Here is a 20,016-nt window from a genome sequence, read left to right on the forward strand (position 1 = left end):
GAGTAGGTGGGAGTGACGAAGCGAGTGTGTGATCCAGTGTGTGTACAAAAGCCAATTATCCTTCACTCAGTGTCTAAAAGAGTGTGTGTTTGTATGGCAAGCTCTACCTGTGTGATGTTATGCATGAGTGTGTTTTTAGTACTTTAAATATATGATTTAACATGTTTGTGTCTGTGTTTGATAGGAGTTTGAGTGAGGGTGGGGGGACTGGAAAAATACAGTCTGACCCTGCTATGCTCTGTATTCCTTCAAAGTACAGGCATGTCTAGAGTGAAGGCTTTGACAACTGTGGCTAGGCAGAGGAGAGGGACTTGACATATGGTGCAGAGTGGGGGAATGTATGAATGGGGCAAAGAGAGAAAAGGGAGGGAACAAGAGAGTGGTAGGACAAAGTAGTGGGAGTGCAGTAGATGCTTTCTTTGAGAAAAAGGGGTCTTTTTTGTGGTGGCCAATGACTATCGCACGCAGCACCCCAACCTTGAAATTTACTTTGCCCATCTGTGTGGTATTTTTGTTCCCAGCACAGAGCTCACAGTACACAGGTGGGAGGAGAAGCAAGTCAATTTTATTATTATAAACCAATATCACAAATTTGCCCCACAGGCTTAACAATCTGTGCAATCAACCATTTCACTGGGAGAAAATTGAAAAAGAGTTGTTGGTATTTTGGTGGAAAACGTGTGAGTACATATCCCAGAACCACATCGGCCTGTGGCATAACATCAAACTGTTGCCACTTTGCCAATTTTGCCAGCTTCTCGTGTTTACCTCGATTCAAGAAACATGCGAATGACAACAGGCTGCTACAGAATAACCACACATACCTCTACACACCTCAGAATGGTCAGCTATATCTCAGTATTCAACCTGTTTTATTCTTAAAATCCATTATAATCTAAACCCTTGTTTGTCACATTTTAAGAGTAACAGTAGAATTATGACTGAAATAGTGCTGGATTGATACAATTGTAGCTCAATATCTGTTTAAATATCTATCTTCAATGTTGTCATTTAGCAAGACATAGCTTAAAATGTTGGTTATTTGGCACCTTCCAATTATGTAATTAGGATCTGGCTGATGATTAATCAACTGTTTTTAAGTGCAGTACTCTAAGAAACAGAAAGTCTCAACATCACTAACATGCCAATTATTCTAGGATTATTAATTAATGTGACAGCAACTGTGTACAGTACTCCACAGTTTATATGATTGACTGACAACATTCATCCAAACAAAACATTTATACATACCTTGCTGGATAACTGTTTCCCCTGCAATGTGGGTGACTGGGAACATGGCATCAAATATGTCACTGAAGGAGAAAGAGACAGAGAGGGAAGAGGAATGAGGGAGAAGGAAAGAGGGAGGAAGAACACAGTTATTACCAACGTACCTGCTATAATGGTGCATTACTCCACAAACAAACATGCATCCCTATTCTCAATTAAAACCATCATAAAGAACAAACATCCCACAGTTTTGTTCATCATCAGGCTCAAAAACATTGTTCCTATCTTCTTATAAACACTTATTACATCTATTACTACAGGTGCAACTGAATGCAAGTACCAAACATAAGAGAATATTATCAGATTAATCAGCAAAGCTTCAGCCACTTTCTCCGCATCTTTACATCGTATCAGTGCTGCACATAGGCTCGAACATGACTGTGTGCTGTTTCAGCACACGATCAAAGCCTTTATCTCCGAGCGTATCTTTTAAAAGAGGCACTGAGAAAACAAACAAATGATGGCTGTGCCTAAGCACTTAATTTCTGTTTCAGGCCGGCAGGGAAAGCGCCTGTTAGACTGTTCCTAATCGGGCCGTTTAAATGCATGAAACCTCAGCAGATTAAAGTTCCACGGCTGAGATGTGTTGGGACAAGATTCAGAAAACACAGTATCCTTCCTCTCCTCCTCCTCTCTGCCTGTCTCTCACCCTCAGGGTATATTTATCTATCTAATCAGTTACATACCACCCGTCTTATAGAGAAATATAGAAAAAACAATAAAAGAGGGTCAGGCATATCAAAGACATACAAGACCTGCTGAGTGAATGTGGGGCAAGTTCGAGCCCGTTCTCGGTTATGCGTGTATGTCACCGAATGTGTGTTTGCACCAGTCTGTCTGCGTTTGAGTATATATTGCCTATGAAAACACGCAGGTTTCTACAAAATAATGTGTGGGTGTTGAATATGTCTGTGCACTTGACTATGCAGCACTTAGAAATGAAAATGTTTTCACAGCCAAACACACCTTGCTGTACACTACAGACATAAAAGTGTTGCTTTACATGAACCTCCCCGGTGAAGAAAAAAATATTACAGGTCAACAGATGTTGGGGAGAGATCTGAGGATGTTATTGAGTGGTTTGGAAGTGAACTGACCCTGCTGGTATTTGTTTATGTGACACTGAATAAAAAGCAGACTTAAGAAGGTGGATTTGGGCCAACTACACCCACAGGTAGGCCCTGTGCGATACAGCTGGCCACTGACTCACACATACTCCAGGACACACACACGCATGTGTACAAAAAACCCCCACACTCTTTGAAGTGTACAAGCGCAGGCTGAAAGATGCACAGACACACTTGGGTACTCTCACATACAACACAGCCTCCATACACTATATCCACGTGGTACCAAGCATGTACACTGACTTGTGCATGTCAACACACTCACTCACAATATATTAAAGCACATGAAAATACCCACACTGGCACTCTCATATGACACGCAAACTCCAACGCTTTGATGCTGATTAGTCAGAGCAACATCTGCAGGAGTCTATGACCACCTGCGCTTGGCATGGAGTCTGTTTATTCAGAGTTTCATAATGTGTGGTTTATGAAAATAATTACCTTAGTGAAAAAAGAAATTCAACAGCGCAAAAAAAAAAAAAACATGGAAAAATCAGCACATACAAGTCGTTAACTTTTACATCATATCTTGAATGATGTTAAAATTACATCAAAATATATTTAAATGCTTTTTAACTCAAGACAGGTTGTGCTTCGGTGTGAACCCTTACCTAGTAGCGATGATGACGGTGTTGATGATGATGATGATGCATCATGCAGCTAAGTAGGATGCTCCAGACTGTGGCACATATGCATAGCGAGAGGATCAAAGGCAAGTAACGTGCGTTTAGGTAATTACCCTTGACCACCTCTCTCTTTCCATGCCCTGCCTCTCACTGAATGCATCAGTGAGCACAACAAAGACACTTATGCAGGTAATTACTTCCCCTCGTCTTTACCTGTCTCTCTTTCCCTTTCTTCATCCCCAACTTCCTCCCTGTCTGCTCTCGATAACTTTTTCTCTTCCTCTCCCCTCTCAATTACCCCTTTCTTCCCTCTAATTCTTGCGCTGCCCCACCTTTTCTCTCATCTCTCGGTCTATCGCCCCCTCCCTGCCTGTCCCAGATCAAGTGATTAATCTTGTCCTTTCCGTTACCTGTAGCCCCTCTGACCTTATGAAAAGGCAGAGCACCCCCCCACCCTAACCCCCCCCAACAATGGATATGCTGTTCTGACAGAGACAGACAGAAAGGAAAAGAGAGAGAGAGAGAACATGTAGACTCCGAAGGGGCTAGGAAGTTCACCTCCACCCTAGGAAGGGAGACAAAGCTTCTGTCATGGTTGAGATATGCGGAGATACTTCCCGGCAACACATGAGCACACGCCTTTTATGCACACTCTTACGAGTATGCATGCACGTAAAAACACATCCCACAAAAAATGAGAAATGCATCCAAGTAAATCAGCAATTGTTAACTATGTTCATACCCTCACTGACATCATTCTTATCTTATTGGGAATTCTTACGATCTATCCCCCTGTGCACAACACAGTCCTTGTCCAGAAGACATCACATAGACAGCACATCGTCTGTGTATGTGTTTGTAGTGCAGGAAGTCGCAGCTAGAGATAAGGGCACTTGTGTGATAATAAGAGTGGCTATAAGCAGGGAAGAAACCGATGATCCCAAAAGATGAAGTCATGGGTGGAATTAACAGCAAAATGGATGCAATTAGAAAGAAGAGATACTTGTAAGTAAAACACTGCACTGAAATTGCATTGTGTCTTGAAGCTGTGGTTTTTGTAAAGAAGAAAATGCCAGTCCGATTAACCAAGCCATACTAAAATGTAGCTGCCACCTCAGGTTGCAAGTCGTTCAACACAGTGAGAATCTGTATACACGCATGCATGTGTGCGTTTGTGTGGGAATGATAGGAAAAGTTTATGTGCGCCTTCACTCTCTCCCCCACACACGCACACAACAACGCAGCAACAGCCTACTATTGTTCTCAAACACTCATAAAAACGCGGTTAGCTTAGGGGATTTCAGTCATTAATGACATAAAATCAGGCCTGCTTGTTGTAGCTGGATTGCTTGTTGTTCTTCCGAGTTGGCGTTGACGGCTTTTCTCGCTCACATCTTCCCTCCTTCTTCTTAATCTCTCCTCTGTAACACAGCTGTTTATTTGTTCTGCAGCAGACGTCTTATCTCTCGCATTTCTACCTTAACACACAGAACTACTATTATGCCATTAACACCAAAGGACTCTTTAACAGTGTGGTGTGCCGCCATGTCTTTGTGTTTCTTAATGGGCCGCAGAATGTTGAGTTACACAAGCCCTTAATGGGGAACCCATCCAGAATGCTCACTCGTCTGAGTGAAAGAGGTTTTGCAATAACCAAAGCAATCAACAACTGCACCGCATACGGGAACTTCCCAGCTCTCCAAGTTGTGTCTTGGCTTGGCAGCAATGTGCCACTGGTTTGGCTGGCACAGTGTTCATGCCTTAAGTGCTTGAAGGATTAATTTTCACTACCACAGTTGATAGTAATTCAGATTGCTGATTCGGGCAAATCAGAACAATAGTCTTTGTTTTGCAAGTCTACACAATTCCATGATATAAATAATGGCCTGAGGACATCAAATGATGTACACTTGATTTGTATAATATGTGTAAGGTTTATAGGCTAACAATGGCAGCAGGGTGACATGATGATCATCCTTCACCTATGAACATAAAAAAAACTAGCAAAAAACTAATGCTAGATGTAGAAAAGGAAAAGAAAAGAAAAGAAATCCTAACACGAATTAACTGAAGAAGTTATCTAAGAACTGGGAATCATATACAAATAAACACCTGTTAAAGTAAAAAAGGTTTCACCCCTTCATTACATTATAATTTGATAGTCTGCGGCCACTAAAATGCCGATGTAATAATAAGTGAGTCCTGCAAGTGCCGGCAAGTCTCCTGACTTGGGAATGTTAAACAGAATTGAAACTTACTGTAGTCTGAATGGAATTAAAAGCTCTGCAAAGATGCATTGTGCACATTCTCATCAACTGTAACTAAAGTGGCAGGTTGCTATGGGTATCACATACAACAATGAGTTGTGGTTAGTCAGCATAATGTGTAAAGCACATGCAAACTCACAAAAAAAAGGATGAAAACATACATTAGATTTTCACTGATGATGGAGGTTAACAGAACTGTTTACTAGCCTGTTGTGTGACTCATTGTGGGTATATTACAGTAATATGGAAAACAGTTGTGTGAGACTGGGTAAGTAATGTACAGTTTAATGTCCAGAGTTTAAAGGTGAGCTCCATCAGCCAAAATGACTCACATGGAACAACGAAGTCACCCCCCTGAGCTCTATAAGTCCAGACACAATGAAATTTGTTTACTAAACACATATAGCACTATGCACATACATGCATGTACACACACTTATGCACTCACATGCAGACAGACACACACCGCTGACAATACGCAGTAGTATGAGAGAGTGAGTAAGAAAGAGAAAAAAGGGGGAGATGAAGGAGGTATAATTATAAAGCACTGAAGCATTTAGGGAGGATATTTATGACATGAAAGCCCTTGGCACGCGCCCTGTCTCTCCCTAGAGACCTGGCGGAAAATGGAAGAACGGGGCCATGCCAGCTGCTGCCCATTTCTTTGAACTGGCCTCCAACCACCGAAAGCAGTCTGTGCTGCGTTGTACTTGGTCCAGACACACCACAAAGATGCCCTCCTGACCACCAAATCACAACTGTATATGTCTACTTTTAAAACTACAGTGAACTAGTGATGTTGAATAATAAAACTGGGAAAGCTAGTTCATAAAACAACAACTAGAGACTAATTTTAGCATTGCAATATTGCACTCTGAAACCAAATCTTGCATAGTGTTGCATTAATGTGCATTCACATATTTTGTGACTAAAAGATGAGTTGATTATTGTGTGTTTCTGGTAAACTAAGTTCTTCTTGCACATCAAGTCTTATTGGCAGATCTATAACATGAAAAACATTTTTTAAGAACGCTGATGAATATTTCCCCTCTGCTCCTCTTTTAAAATATATATCACTATAATATAAATTGAGATTATTTTTGAATGATTTTACAAGGTCCTACTATTTGTCTGGGCAGATGTGAACTGGCCTATACTGAGTGTAGAGGCAACCATGCAGCACAGAGGTGGTCCTGGATGGTTTACAGGTGGACATAAGAGTTTACGGCTAGTGGCAATGACCACTTTAGAGATGGTCAACGATGTAAGAGGAGGGAGGACGCCAGACAAGGAGAGAGAGAACCCTCACTTTTCTAAAATCTGAACTGGCCTTTTCCCAAATGTGCCCTTGGCTTTGGTCCTCGGGGCTCTCAAAATTAAGGTCTGATAAACATCATAAGCTCCAAAAACACTTAGTGTTCTTTTAATATGCAATGGCCTATTGCACACTAAACACTTTTTAAATCCTTTAAGAATTTAAGAGTGCTTTGGACTGATATTTCTGTCTCAAAGATCTAATGGGGGCTAACATTCGCATACGTGGAGGTCTAAAGTGGTCTAGTTTGAGTAAGCTGTGTGATTAAATGTTGGAAGTTGTATTTAAAACCAACAGAGTGCAGGGAGCACACTGTGTTAAACCCACACACCTGGACCTGGTGGGTTTATAAGGGGTGTAAACCTGCATGCATCCTCTGGCCTCAGAGTGTAGACGCCTCAGAGTGCGTCTAAAAATGTGTGCATTGCAGTACCAAAGCACCTCAGGGCCAGGCTTAGTGATCTGTGTGACCTGTTCACTGCTGCTAAAACTGGCTGAAGGAAACACTGTCATTTATATGCACTGCAATGATCAGACCACCTGAGAGAAAAAGAGCTGTGTGTCTTTAGTTTTCTACCCTTAATTCACTTCCCTTCATTTTTGCCTTTGTCCAATTTATGTCTGACATGTTACACGTGGCATATACTTGGTCTAATCTGTATTTTTAAGACTTAATATGGTGATAAAACACTACATTTTACTGACCTTAAAAAAGCTAGACCACACTTTGCATGCTCAAGATGTCTGGAGTGCTGATTCACCTGGTCAAATACATACCGGACCAGTCAGCAAACAATGGTGTTTAGCTGATGACCCCATGTCTATAATCTCCCAAGCCTTTTACTAACCCCCAATAAAACTACAGAATATGTTATTGATATCAAATGAAGCATAATTTTGAAACAGTGTGACCTGTTTCTCAAATTTATTCAGATACTAATTTTGTCCAATTAAATGTAGCAAGAAGAAGTAAAGTGATCACTATGAGATGTCCGTCCCTTAAATCTGACCAGCTGTGTCAAAATTGCCTCTATTGTAAACAAAGTCATGCTGCATCTAAGGTAGTTGGAAATATACTTTACAGCTGTGCTTGCGACACAAACAAACCAGGTCAAACAAACAAACAACACTTTGCTGGGAGGGATGGATGAAAGAGAAGGAAAGACTAACTGACACAGTAGCTTTCCTGAAACCTTTGAGCCTAACTGAAGCGGTAGTTGTCAGATAAAATATCAGACTGAACTACCACTGAACTGGCACTGGCACCTTGGACCCTGCTAGCTTGCCAATGCCAACTTCACAAGAGGGCAAATTGCCCTTATCACCTCCTCCTCCTCACCGTGCCCCTTTACGCAGCACCAGTACTGTCCTCACACTGTTGTGTCACTGGCGTTGGAAGTGTCGGTTTAGAGGGCAGGAAAAGTAGAAACAGAGAGAAAGAGAAAGACAGTAGAATGGAAATAGAGAAAGATTTAACTGGAAAGAGCGTCCAGCTGACGCAGTGAATACCAGACAGCTGAGGCCTTTCTACCAGGCCGAGCTTAATGAACACCTTGTTCACCCTCACTTCTGCATAAACAAGTAAACACTCACTCACACACATTACAAGCTTAAAACAGCTTATTAACTATGTCTGCCATCAGTTTTAAAAGCAGCAGTGATAATGATTCAGGGTTTGTTCGCACAGCCTCATTCTTCTGCTGTGACTACTGCTTGGAATATACCATCCAACTCACACTCACACACACAGCTACACACATTCGTGTTGGAGGTGAGAGGCAGAGTTGCATGGCAGTGGAAGAAAGGACCAAGTCTGAGGAGCAAAAGAGTGAGAAAGAGGGAGTGGTTGATAGGAGGATGTGAGGAGAAAGGAGGATGTGTTACGGGGCGGAGAACAAACATCAAACTTTGACAGTATCTTGACTGTAAATATATGCCACATCAGAGCCTTTGATGTTCAAAATCATGGGATTATACGTGTGCTTCTGCAGTGAAAAGCTGAATAATTTTCCAGGCAAAGTACTGGTATTGCAGTATAGTTGGCTTGTGGGTCCACGTCTTTCCTCCTCCTCTCCAAAGATTTGAGCTGGATTAAGAAAAGGGATAAAAATAAAGTCTGACTCACACATTTAGCTAAATCTCACAATACACTACTGGCTTGCTGGTGATATGATTAAAGTTCCCCTGCTCACCTCTTTTCAGACTGCTGTGTGCATTCAGTGTGACAATGCAGTTTTATAGGCCTACCTGATGATCCAACACACACCACCTGCTGATGCAGCCATGATGTCAGCCTCAAAATATCACAAACATGTCCAACCCTGCAGTCTTATTTCCTCACCCTTTCTTTCCTTTTCCTTCCTCGCAGTTGCTGCTGCTATGCTGTTTACTAACCTTACTGAAATGTATTTTATTTTCTCTCATTACTCTTAACTTTTTTCCTTCTGCTACCCATCTAGTTTTTATTTTCACTACTCATACATTTTAGCACTTTTCTAATGACCACTGTTTCCATTGTTTGTTGCCCCGGGGCAGGAAAAGTGAGCTCTTTCTCCACTTAGAGGGAAAAAGGGTCAGGCTGAATCAAGCGCTGACAGGAATAAGCCTCTATCTCTCTGATGTGTCTACAGGGGACATGTCACTGGAATGAGGCAAAGAGACAGACAGAAAGAGGGAGACAGATAGAGAGGGAGACACATTTACTTCCTCACCCAGAGACAGAAAAGAAGTCATTTCACTTAATTCACAAAAAATATATTATAAATAGATAAAACAACCCTATACATTGTGTACAGGTGCCAAGAGTTGTTCCTCTCTCTCTTTCTCACTCTCTCTCTCAAACACACATAGACACACACGTATCCCGACACGTCGCTAAACATCACAAGACACGCCGCTGTCCTGCGGGCATGTCTTTTCCTCTCCATGTTCCTCCTCCCTCCCTCATTCCCACCTCACAGAAGACAAGCAGTAGAACAAGATAAGCATTTGAGAAGCAGATTGTGACACAAATTGTCCTTTGTTGGGGTTTTGAACCTGAGAGGTGTTTACACAACACAGCGCGTTATAGGTTCACGCTCAAACACTGATATATAGGCTGAAATTGAGACAGAGAAAAAACTCTGAAAAAAGTCCCAGGACCTGAGGAAGAGGAAGAGAAGGATAAGTGGATGACTAAATGGAGAAAAGCAAAGGACAAAGTATCCACTGCAGAAATGCTTTAGGCTAAAACTGTACACTGTACCCGTATGTGTGTACAAACCTCATCAACCAGCGCTCTGGGCAGTGAGGTAATAGGTGCACTGGGTGCAAAGGGGGGAGAGAAATTGTCGACATTCAATAGCTGACATCTGACTGACGTAAGGCCTTCCCTGTTGTAAACAGACAGCTTCATAAGAAACACAGCCCGCAGACCTGGACAATGTTGAGCAACCAACTAGCACCTTGTGTATAATGTGCTTACACCATGGAATGCGCTAATGTTAGCAATTTGCTAAGTGGAAAATGTAACAACAATGTATGGCAACTCCCTGGATACACTTAAAATTACTACAATTTCGTTACTCAGAAGGGACATTGTTAGTTTCATTCATGATTCTCAGGGAAAACATCTGCCTTAAAAATACACCTTTTCTAATATGCGTGTAGCTTTAAGAGATTTTATGGTATGGTGTGCAAAATGCAGCATATTGGGTGCTGATCACTGAGTTTTTTTATCCATCTTTTAACTTGAAGTGAAGTCTGAAGTGTTTAATCTACACGGATCAATAATTTATTATTATATTATTAATTTTATTGAATTTTGAGAGGCTCATCTAAACAACTTTTTCTTCTTTTTTCTTTGATGATGGAAGATCTAAAGAAGCGAGAAATACTGATACTTCTGTGGCATGAAATCGTGCTGCCAAAAACAAAGAACAAAGCTCCTTCCTTTGGCTTTGAACACACTGAATTCATGAAAAAGTGAGAGCAGATACTGTCAAAATGCACTTTTAACCTGGAGGATCTAATTCCAGTGAAAACCAAAAATGACAGAAAAGATATTGAAATTTGTCGATGATTTGTCAATTTATCAGTTGCAAACAAAACCACAGAAAATGATCAAGAAATGCTGTGACCTTTAACCTTTTTATCATCATTGAAGTGCTGCCTTTTTTCCTTCCTTTACGCTATCCCTCTGTTTACTCACATTACATTCGTTTTTGTTTCTGTGTCTGATAATCACGCAGTGCAAAACAGTCCTGTGAGTTGTTGAAATCAGGAGTGCTTGGTGAGATGAAACAGATGTCCCTTCTGATGTAAATATTGCAGAATCATTTTCTTGTGTGAAGTTTTCATAGAGATATAAATCAAAATAGCAATTTAAACACAATTATTCATGCGGTCACTGTGTATGTATTGTAGATAACAACATAACAACATTAGCCTATGACAAACTATCACCTGAGAAGCCAAACCACTCTGTGTTGGCCTCAATTCTATATAACACAGGCTCATCACACATTTAAACTTATCAAGCATGGAAGTGGGCTGAGTACCTCTAATCTAAATGAAACTCAACCAGAGTGACACCCACAAACTAACAAGGAGGTCATGGGAGAATTAACACGCTATAACAAGACTGTTGTCTGTGCCTGTGCACTGGAACCTATCACAGTAGCATAGACAAAGCAGACGGGATGTATACAATAGGAGGCCATGGGCTGACCCAGGCTATTCTGTAGGGCGCTGGGTTGCTCTGTCCTCGGCTAATGTGCGGTGGTCAGTGTGTGGGTTGTACTTTTGGGCCTGGCTGAGCTATAAAGGCACTGGAGGGTTGCAGGAACACCATGTCCTCACAGCAGGGGCAAACATTGGCTAGGAAGTCACTGTCATGCACACTCGCACATTTACCCTACAAATTCATTCACATGAAATGAAACGTGACACTGTCCACGATCTTGGCACACACGTCTCAGCTTAAAAGTGTTAACAGTGATTTTGAATATGCTTCCTTTCTTTTACTGCACTCGCTCCTCTTGACTTTCACTCTCTCTGTAGTTCAAGTGTTTCTGAGGGCCATTTTGTTGGGAGAGCTTGAGGTGATTCACTTCTTCTCCCACCGTGGACTTCTGTTCAGATGCAAAGTGGAAGCCAGTTTCTCTCCCTTTTCCTGTTTGCTGACACACATGCACATGCACTGTCCAAACACACATTTACACACCACTTTTTTAAGCAAAACAAAAGTACCTGCACACACATGGATGAACAAAAAAGACATGTCTACACACAAACATAGACACACATGCAAACACAATGACAAAAACACACACACACACACACACTCACATTGATGACATTAGCAGCTGAAAAGGTAGGGGTGAATCATAACTAGCTGGAAAAACTGTCTTGCACAGACTCTGGGGTACATTTTGGATGGAATTCAACGTTATAAAAAGGCCTCCAGAGACTAACAGGACTTCATGACTCACTACTTTCTTAAGAACTGGATGGAGAAATGGATGGAGTAAAGGATAGCAAATGATGGCATAGGGCAGAAGAGGCAGCAGGGGACAGGTTGAAAAACACAGCAGAGGGTATGAGAGAGGACAAAAGTTTCCAGCTATCTGTGCAGTTGTGTGTGTAACTGTGTGTACGTACACGTGTGTACTTGTTGATTTTTAATAGTTATCTCCGGCTGCTTGCAAGCACACAGCCTGACTGATATGAACCCCATACAAATTATATGTTGTGTGCGGGGCCTGTGGTTTGCATGGGCGTAAAAGTGAAGTTGTCCGAGCTGAGGAAAGGATGCAGTGTGCTGGGGGAGGTGAGACGGCTGGCCTGTTAGTCCTCTGTGCGCTGGATGGTGGTGGGGATGGTCGCGGTTCAGTCAGGCCTGCAGCTCTCCTGTGGAGAGTGACCTCATCGCCTGGCCCCTGGCATTGTGGCAGCAGCACAAAGCCATGCAGGGGATAGAGAGAGAAGACTGCACATGAATGTGGGGGAGGGACTGGATGTGAGTGTGGATGTAGATGTGAATGAGCCTGCATGACTGATAGAGAGGGAGAAAGACAGGAAGCGAAAAAGAGAGAGAAAGTAGTGAATTCTGAAAAGGGGGGAAAAGAGGACCACCAGGCTTTCAGGAAGAACGGGGATGAGAACACACAGTGAGTAAGACAGGAAACACAAACACACACGCAAACAAATAGCCTAAACAGCACACAACAGAAAGCTGCTAATTTGTTCGTGCTGTTATTGCATAGCCTGCCATAAAATACTAATTGCAGACGAGGTCAAACATCCTTTCTAGTCTGCTAACTGAACACGGAGAGAAACAGGTCTTCTCAATGACGGGAAAAGCCAACACACACACACTACGGGATGATTCTTCAGTAGTCATTCCAAAACCACAAGAAAAAGAGACAAAAAGCCATCCAGTGCCATTCAGTGCCACTACATCCTGTTTGGCCTGCACTATATACTGCCAGGAAGTAACAGTCTACAGGGGGTCAACTAAACAACTAAATGTCCAAGCATCTATGCCTAAAGGCACACAATAATCATGGACATATATCCTTGTTTGTATATTTGTTTCCAGTTGCAAGAACTAGTGTGTTTGAGCAGCAGAAGCAATGACTCAGGAGACAGTTAATATCTGTATTATGTGTGTGTGTGGCAAAAACACCCCCTAGGGGCTGCTTTGTGGTAACAACACACTTTGACTGTCACCGTGTGGATGTTGCTTGAGTTAGATGCAGGTCATGTGTAGCTGTAGTTGGGCATTTTTGCCTGTACAGTTTAATTTAGAAACCGCTGTATCCGTGTTTCAAATATGAACCCATTCACCGGAGCACAGAGCTCAAGTTCCACATCCATTGATATGGAGCCCGATTCAAATGAGTGAGCTATCAGATGCAATGATGAGAGCTGTATTATCTGATATGGCTCCACAGCACACTATCTCACATTGCATCCTCTTTGTTGTTTTTTCCTTTCACACAGGCCTTAAATAAACTTCCGCAGGAACACGAGACAAGACCGATCTTTCTCGGGCAGTTTTAGTGTCTTTCGCTTTGCTATTGTTTGTTTATTTAAGTTTTCTGTCGCTCGCTGATTTATTTATTATTGTTTTTGCACCTCTTCAAGCACACACAAATACACACACACACACACACACACACACAGACATAGACAAAGAGTGCCAGTACACTAAAGATGTTGCCTGTCCATCGGCAGGGGCTAGTGAAGAAGGTGCAGAGGTCAGGGCTTAGGGGTCAGGGGGCAACTAATCGGTCACTTCATCAACTCATTACTCAGCTTGTTAATTAGAGGATTAAAGCAGACAGGATGAGGTAAGCACCACCTCTTTACAATCCTTTCCCCCATTATCCTAACATTATAACTGCAGAATTGTGTACTGATTGTGCCTCTTGTGGAATAAAATTGCTTTACTTCTGGAGTATTTTCTGGTTCTCTACATATCAAAGATAAAATACTGTATTTGTTTGATTTACAATTGGGTCCTGCGACATGAAAAGATTTAACAACCCTTGTTACCAGATGGCAATGTTATTTTAGAATATTGCAACCTCTGCCAAGACAGCTCAAGGAATGGGATAAACAGGCTTTCCTCCTGCCTGCCAGACTATTTATGTGGTTATGGAGAGAGCAGGGCTTCTCGTGTCTCTACTGTCCCCAGGAGAGGGTTTTGTGGTACAAGGGCATTAGACTAATGCAGGCGGACAGGAGAAGAGAACTTGATGAGCATGTATATGTGTATTTGTGTGTGTTATGTTAGTGTCATGGGATAAATAAATGTACCTCTAACAGATTTCCCAGAGGTCTGTAATTAATCCCTCTTTAAATGTGACCTCAAAGAACTGCTCCTGTATCTGTACCTTGCTGCTTTCTCTCCATCGTTGCACTCATACAAAGTAGGAGATCATCAAGGTCATTTATCCAGGTGTGCAGAAAAATTAACAAAAACAGGCCAATAATAACACATACTACTGCAAACAGAAGTCTCACTTCATATCACATCAGTAGGAAGTCAGATAAGAAACACTATTACAGAAGGAACTGAAAGAATGTGTGTTTAAACAGGCGATAGCGCTTCTGTTGACCATATTAAAAGACTGATTCTCAATGGGTATTTAACAGGGGGAAGTGGTGGGGAGATAGGCCTGGCAAATCTCATCTGAGTGTGCACCTGGACAAACAGGTGATGTGCATGCATACGTGCGCATACGTACACACACAAGCCTGTAAACTGTGACAATTTGGCCAAGGCCAGATATCTAAATTGGTGTAAAACAGCATGACCTGTTTCTCTCTGTTATCAATCCCGACATTTACTTATCAAAATCTTTAATCTGAAAACTAGCACTGTTAGGTAGCTGAAACCAAAACAGAGTAATCAAACATCCAGATGGCAAGATGAGATAATAGTTTCAGTCAATATGATAACAACTACTGTATCGTTACAGTATTGAGACAGGTGGTTGAAGGCTGAGTTGGGTGTTAGCAAAGCAGGCTCAGCACAATGTGAAATCAAACACCTGTTCCCATCTTATCTTGTGTGCTTGTGTGTCTATTTGTGTGGGCATATCATAATGAGGTCATTATGGCAGCTAATGGGCGGCTAATAGAAGGGTCCGCCCGGTGGCCCACTGGGAGCCGCACCATGGCAAAAGTTCAGACGTCAGTTTAAAGACCAGCCAAGGTCAAAGAGATAAACAGACAGAGATCCTGTCCCCCAGTGGTACAGTATATTCTATTCCTTTATAGTTTGTATTCCTAACAAACCATGACCTATTTGAAAACAACAAAATATTCCTAACTGTGCACTGTATATACACTGGTGCAATGCACGGGTGCCATACATGTGTGTTTTTGGAGATCAATCTAAATAACACACATTTTAAATACTGTAAGTAGAAAAAAAGTGATGTGCTTTGATCTCTTTATTCCTGGAACCGACCTCAGTGTGCCAAACTGCCTTTTAATAACAAAAACAGTGTTTAGTTGAAATCTGGAAGGCAAGATGTGTTGAGGTTTCACTTCCAGGCAGCTGAAGAAAGATGGACTACTCATACACACACACAGATACACACACAGATACACACACACGGCTGGTGGAGCTCAGAAACTTTGAGGCCATAAAGTTTGACATATGGAATGGTGTGTTAATCAAAGACTCCATGCTCCCAGCTGGAGCAGCCTCACTGGGAACACTGTCTGACATGCATACTTGAGAATGTCCTTGTGTGTGTGTGTGTTTCTCATGATAATGCAATCCCCTGTCATCCTTTGTAGTGATGGCGGTATTTGTGTGCCTGGTTATGTGCATGTGTTTGCTTCTTTCTCTTACCAGTACATTCTATATATTTTTTCTCCTAAGCAACTTCAGCCTCCATCAAAACATACTGTTTATACAGTTTATAAGAAGGATTACACATTTTGGGCTATTGTTTATTTAAAAAAAGTGTTATCTGCTTGATTACCTAGTCTCTCAGAAAAGAGTGATGAAGGAGAGCAAAGAGCGGGGGTGTACGTAGCACAAACAGAGGTAGTGCCACATCTCTCTTGCTTTCTTTTTGATTTGACTTTTTCCTGTCTCTCACCCTTACCTGAGCTCAGGTATAACAACACTTTAGCAGAATTTTAAAAAAGATGCAATCTGAATGTTTTTATAATGTAGTTTATAGGGAAAATAAAAACCTTTTCTCCTGCCTCTTTCACCAAATTCCCCTCTATATTCTCTGTTTTCAATCCCCCTCAAGAATGCACTGTGTCTGACACATAAACCCTGACATCTTTACATTCCTCACAATGGAAGCTGAGGAAGCAAACATTCACAAAACAGGACATGATCAAAGCGCAGAGCACTAGCTGGCTCCGTTTTAGTTTAATTTTACTTGTCCTAAGATGACCTCCTGGATCATTTTTCTCTTTCCTGGCCCATTCCTGTAATTATACACACATTCATCTCAGCCCTAACAGGAGACTGATAGGACAGCTTCACTGCTGAAATATTTCCTCTGGAAAGACATGTATACTGTACATGTATACTAAATATATATTTATGGGTGTTTGGGGGAGTAGTTTAATGACTAGAATTATTGCAATCTAATATTATCTAATGACATTTGAGTGTCAGACATGATCCATTTTGACAGATATGTGTCAACCAGGAATCAAAATGAATTCTGTGGTTTCAGCTGTGTACATATGGACACCAAGTCAACACACACGCACGCAGTCAACACTTTAAATCCAGTCTTAAATAACGTGTTGGAATATGGACTGACATGATATACGGACTCAATGTTCTCAATGTTTTGAAAAAAAAACAAAAAAAAAACGTATATCTGTACAACTGACTCCATGGTGGTCCATTGTTCAAGACTGGCAGATATAAATCAAGATCCATATAGAAAACTTCAGATTTTTATTGGCATGCATTTGAGTATGAGAATGGGTTGTGCTCTAAAATTAAACAGCACACAGACGTGCAAAAACACCAGCACAATATATGACTGCTGCAGAAAAAAAAAATGAAAGGGAGAAAGTAGAAGAAAAAGCAGCCTCGTCAACCAGTGCCTTTTAAGAAGTTTAGTAAAAATGTTCTTCTGGATTTCTGGTAAAGATAAGTAACTTAAGAAGATGAGATAGATTATGAACTACAGACAGAGTGAGAGAGGATAAGATAACAAGCGAAAAAAGAGGGCTACAAAGAAAAAAGTGATGAGAGATAAAGGAGAGAGCAGAGGAACAAAGAGGGCTTCATTGTTTTCAATCTTGCTCATTACTGAAGGGGATGATAGCATAATAAAGTGCTAATGGGGGAACAAATCGTGTTGTGTTCAGCTTACATAACTGCAGAGTGACAAATCACACAAGATGTTTCCTTGACACACACACACAGCTATCAGCCCTCTGTTTTTTTTCTATCGTTGTCTCACATACTCATCCCTCAAACAAAAATAGCCATTTTGTGAATGTTTTGTGTCTTTTATTGAAAAAGAAAATACTCAAAAGAATTTGCCAAAGCTAAATGACAGTCAGGAAACTAGTCAGAACTGACCCATCACCCTCGTGACAAGCGCAGGCCCATACCAAGAGCAATGGTCAGCTGTCACTACCTTCTTACCCACTGAGACCACATGTGCAAGAAAGTCTGATAACCCAAATGTCCAGCTGTTTGCAAAACGAGAGAAAAACGAGAAACAGCGAGGGATTGAGAGACGCGGAGAGAGGACAGTGCAGTCAGACTCCATCTGTTAATGTGCGTCAGTCCTTGGCAGTTCTGGCACATCTAAAGAAGGCAATGTACTTCATACTGTGACTTCATCAATGTCAACAACAGAAGGCATCAACAAGCAAAAATTATTACTCTGATACTGAGTTTTTTTTTTCAGATTTCTGATATTGTACAACACTTAGGATGAGCAGAAATCAAAGATACACCTTCTCTGGCAAGTTTTTGTGTCGAACCTTATCAACGAGAGCTTGTTGTGTACTCAACAGCAATTAAGCTATGTGCAAAGGCCTTCTGGTTACTGTGTGCAGTTTTTCCATTAATGCTGGAGGACCACATTGGCCATACATCAATACACTTCTGTCAGTATAGAGCTCCAGGCGCAACAACCGCAACATAACCGCAATGCGACCGAGCCACCAGCCAGCAAGCCAGCCGTCCAGCGTCATCAGCTGGAAGTGAAGAGTGAGGAAGAACACGACTGAGCGAGAGAGACTGTGAGAGTGACAGAGAGAGACGAACAGAGAGTCAGAGGAAGACATAGCCAACTAACTGCCATATCCCTGTAGTCTACCAAATCAGACAAGGTTTTCACGAGCTGAAAACCGTCAGCGCTGCTAGCTGCATGCTCACCCACAAATACCACAACAACGAATTCCTGTGTTCACAGCATTAATGGTTGATGCTAGCTGTGTGTAGCGAGACAGCAAACATGACAGCCAGTCGAGTAAATTCTACATCATGCATGGTTTTGAGGGTTGAAGACGACGCCATTACATAGCTTGGCATGCCAAGAGGTCTTGAGTACATTAAGACCTGACGGTTTATGGTCTACTGCCATATATTTTTGTGGTGTAACTCTAATCTGCTACATCAGCCACCCAAGGACATGGTTTCTCAGACTGTCCGGATCCATCACATGTTGCACTCTGCTCGGGACTGCTTCAGAGGCACTGACATGCAATCAGAGGCCTTAGTGCCGGTGCCAAGGGAGCACGGTAAATTGTCAGCTGACGAAAGACTGGAAAGAGTGTGTTTTGGGTTTGGTCCGTGGGGGCTTTAGCCAACAGGAAAGCTCCGGTGTTTTCCTCTCCATGGGGCATAATGGATTCTCTCCGCCAATGAAACACTATTCCGGCTGGCGGGCGGGACCGGCAGAGCCAGACCCAGCCATCACTGGAGATCTGGGACAGATGGAGGGATGGAGAGAGGGTGGTTGAAGAGAGGAGGAATGTGAAAGAACAATGAATAGGAGCAGATGGTATGAAAAAGGGAGGGATAGAGGGAAATTGGCCTCCCTCTCTCTCCAAGACTACTATGGAGAATCGTTGATTTCTGAGCAATGTATCTAAGCACCACCACCCATATCTTAATGCACAACTGTATACTGACATACACACAGGTTACCATAACAACCAACAACCAAACAAAATATGCTGTATACCCCTCTTCTTCTGTCACATCTGTCCATGTTCACCCCTCCTTCTCGCTCTGCCGGTGTCTCCGCAGACTTGAAATGCTCCGAAAGCAGGCAACACTGGCACACAGTGGCCACAAGGGCAATACACTCAACTGGAACAATGCCCTATTCATGACTTTATCAGCTTACAGACATGCACTCATAGTCCACACACACACACACACACACACACACATTTGGATTGCTGGCATCATCTGTGGACGTTGTGCAAACCTATTTAAGAAGTCAGTGGGTTCAGAAACACTTTTTACCTTCTCTCATTGTCGTCCAGGTGAGCAAACAGCACATTCTTGGAGATGGCCTTGGCCAAGGCAGTCATGGTCTTGTAGTCCTTTGGGATCACCTGTGTCGACAAAGCAGTAATATCCATTACAGTAAAGTAGTTCTGCAATACTATGCAGGTGGACACATGAAACAAACCAGCACAAACACATAATAGGCCTGACTTCAAAAGAAGACTAAATTGAGTAATTAAAGAGCAGCGGTACTGGCAAACTCTGAAAGGAGTATCCCACACGTGTGTCTGTGTATTTTTGGGAAAGCCCATCTGTTCAGGGATTACACTCAAAATGTCACACAGCTCTTAAAAATTCACATGAGGCCTGAACTCATTCATAAAACATGCATTTTCATGTCCCAGACTCTGTGGTGTATGTGTGTGTGTGT

The 20,016-nt window shown here is 42.0% G+C and overlaps 1 protein-coding gene across 1 annotated transcript in view; it reads right to left on the reverse strand.

Moving 5' to 3' along the window:
* Positions 1–20,016, reverse strand: part of prkar1b (protein kinase, cAMP-dependent, regulatory, type I, beta) — a 60,332-nt gene that overhangs the window by 21,547 nt on the left and 18,769 nt on the right. The window contains exons 4-5 of the mRNA XM_035654348.1: positions 19,602–19,693; positions 1,252–1,313 (exon numbers count right to left, since the gene is read on the reverse strand). Coding sequence (XP_035510241.1) covers positions 1,252–1,313; positions 19,602–19,693 — 154 coding nt within the window. The remainder of the gene's footprint in view (positions 1–1,251; positions 1,314–19,601; positions 19,694–20,016) is intronic.

Source organism: Morone saxatilis, unplaced genomic scaffold (genome assembly GCF_004916995.1).
Source record: "Morone saxatilis isolate NCDOM2014 unplaced genomic scaffold, NCSU_SB_2.0 Contig14, whole genome shotgun sequence".
Taxonomy (NCBI): domain Eukaryota; kingdom Metazoa; phylum Chordata; class Actinopteri; family Moronidae; genus Morone; species Morone saxatilis.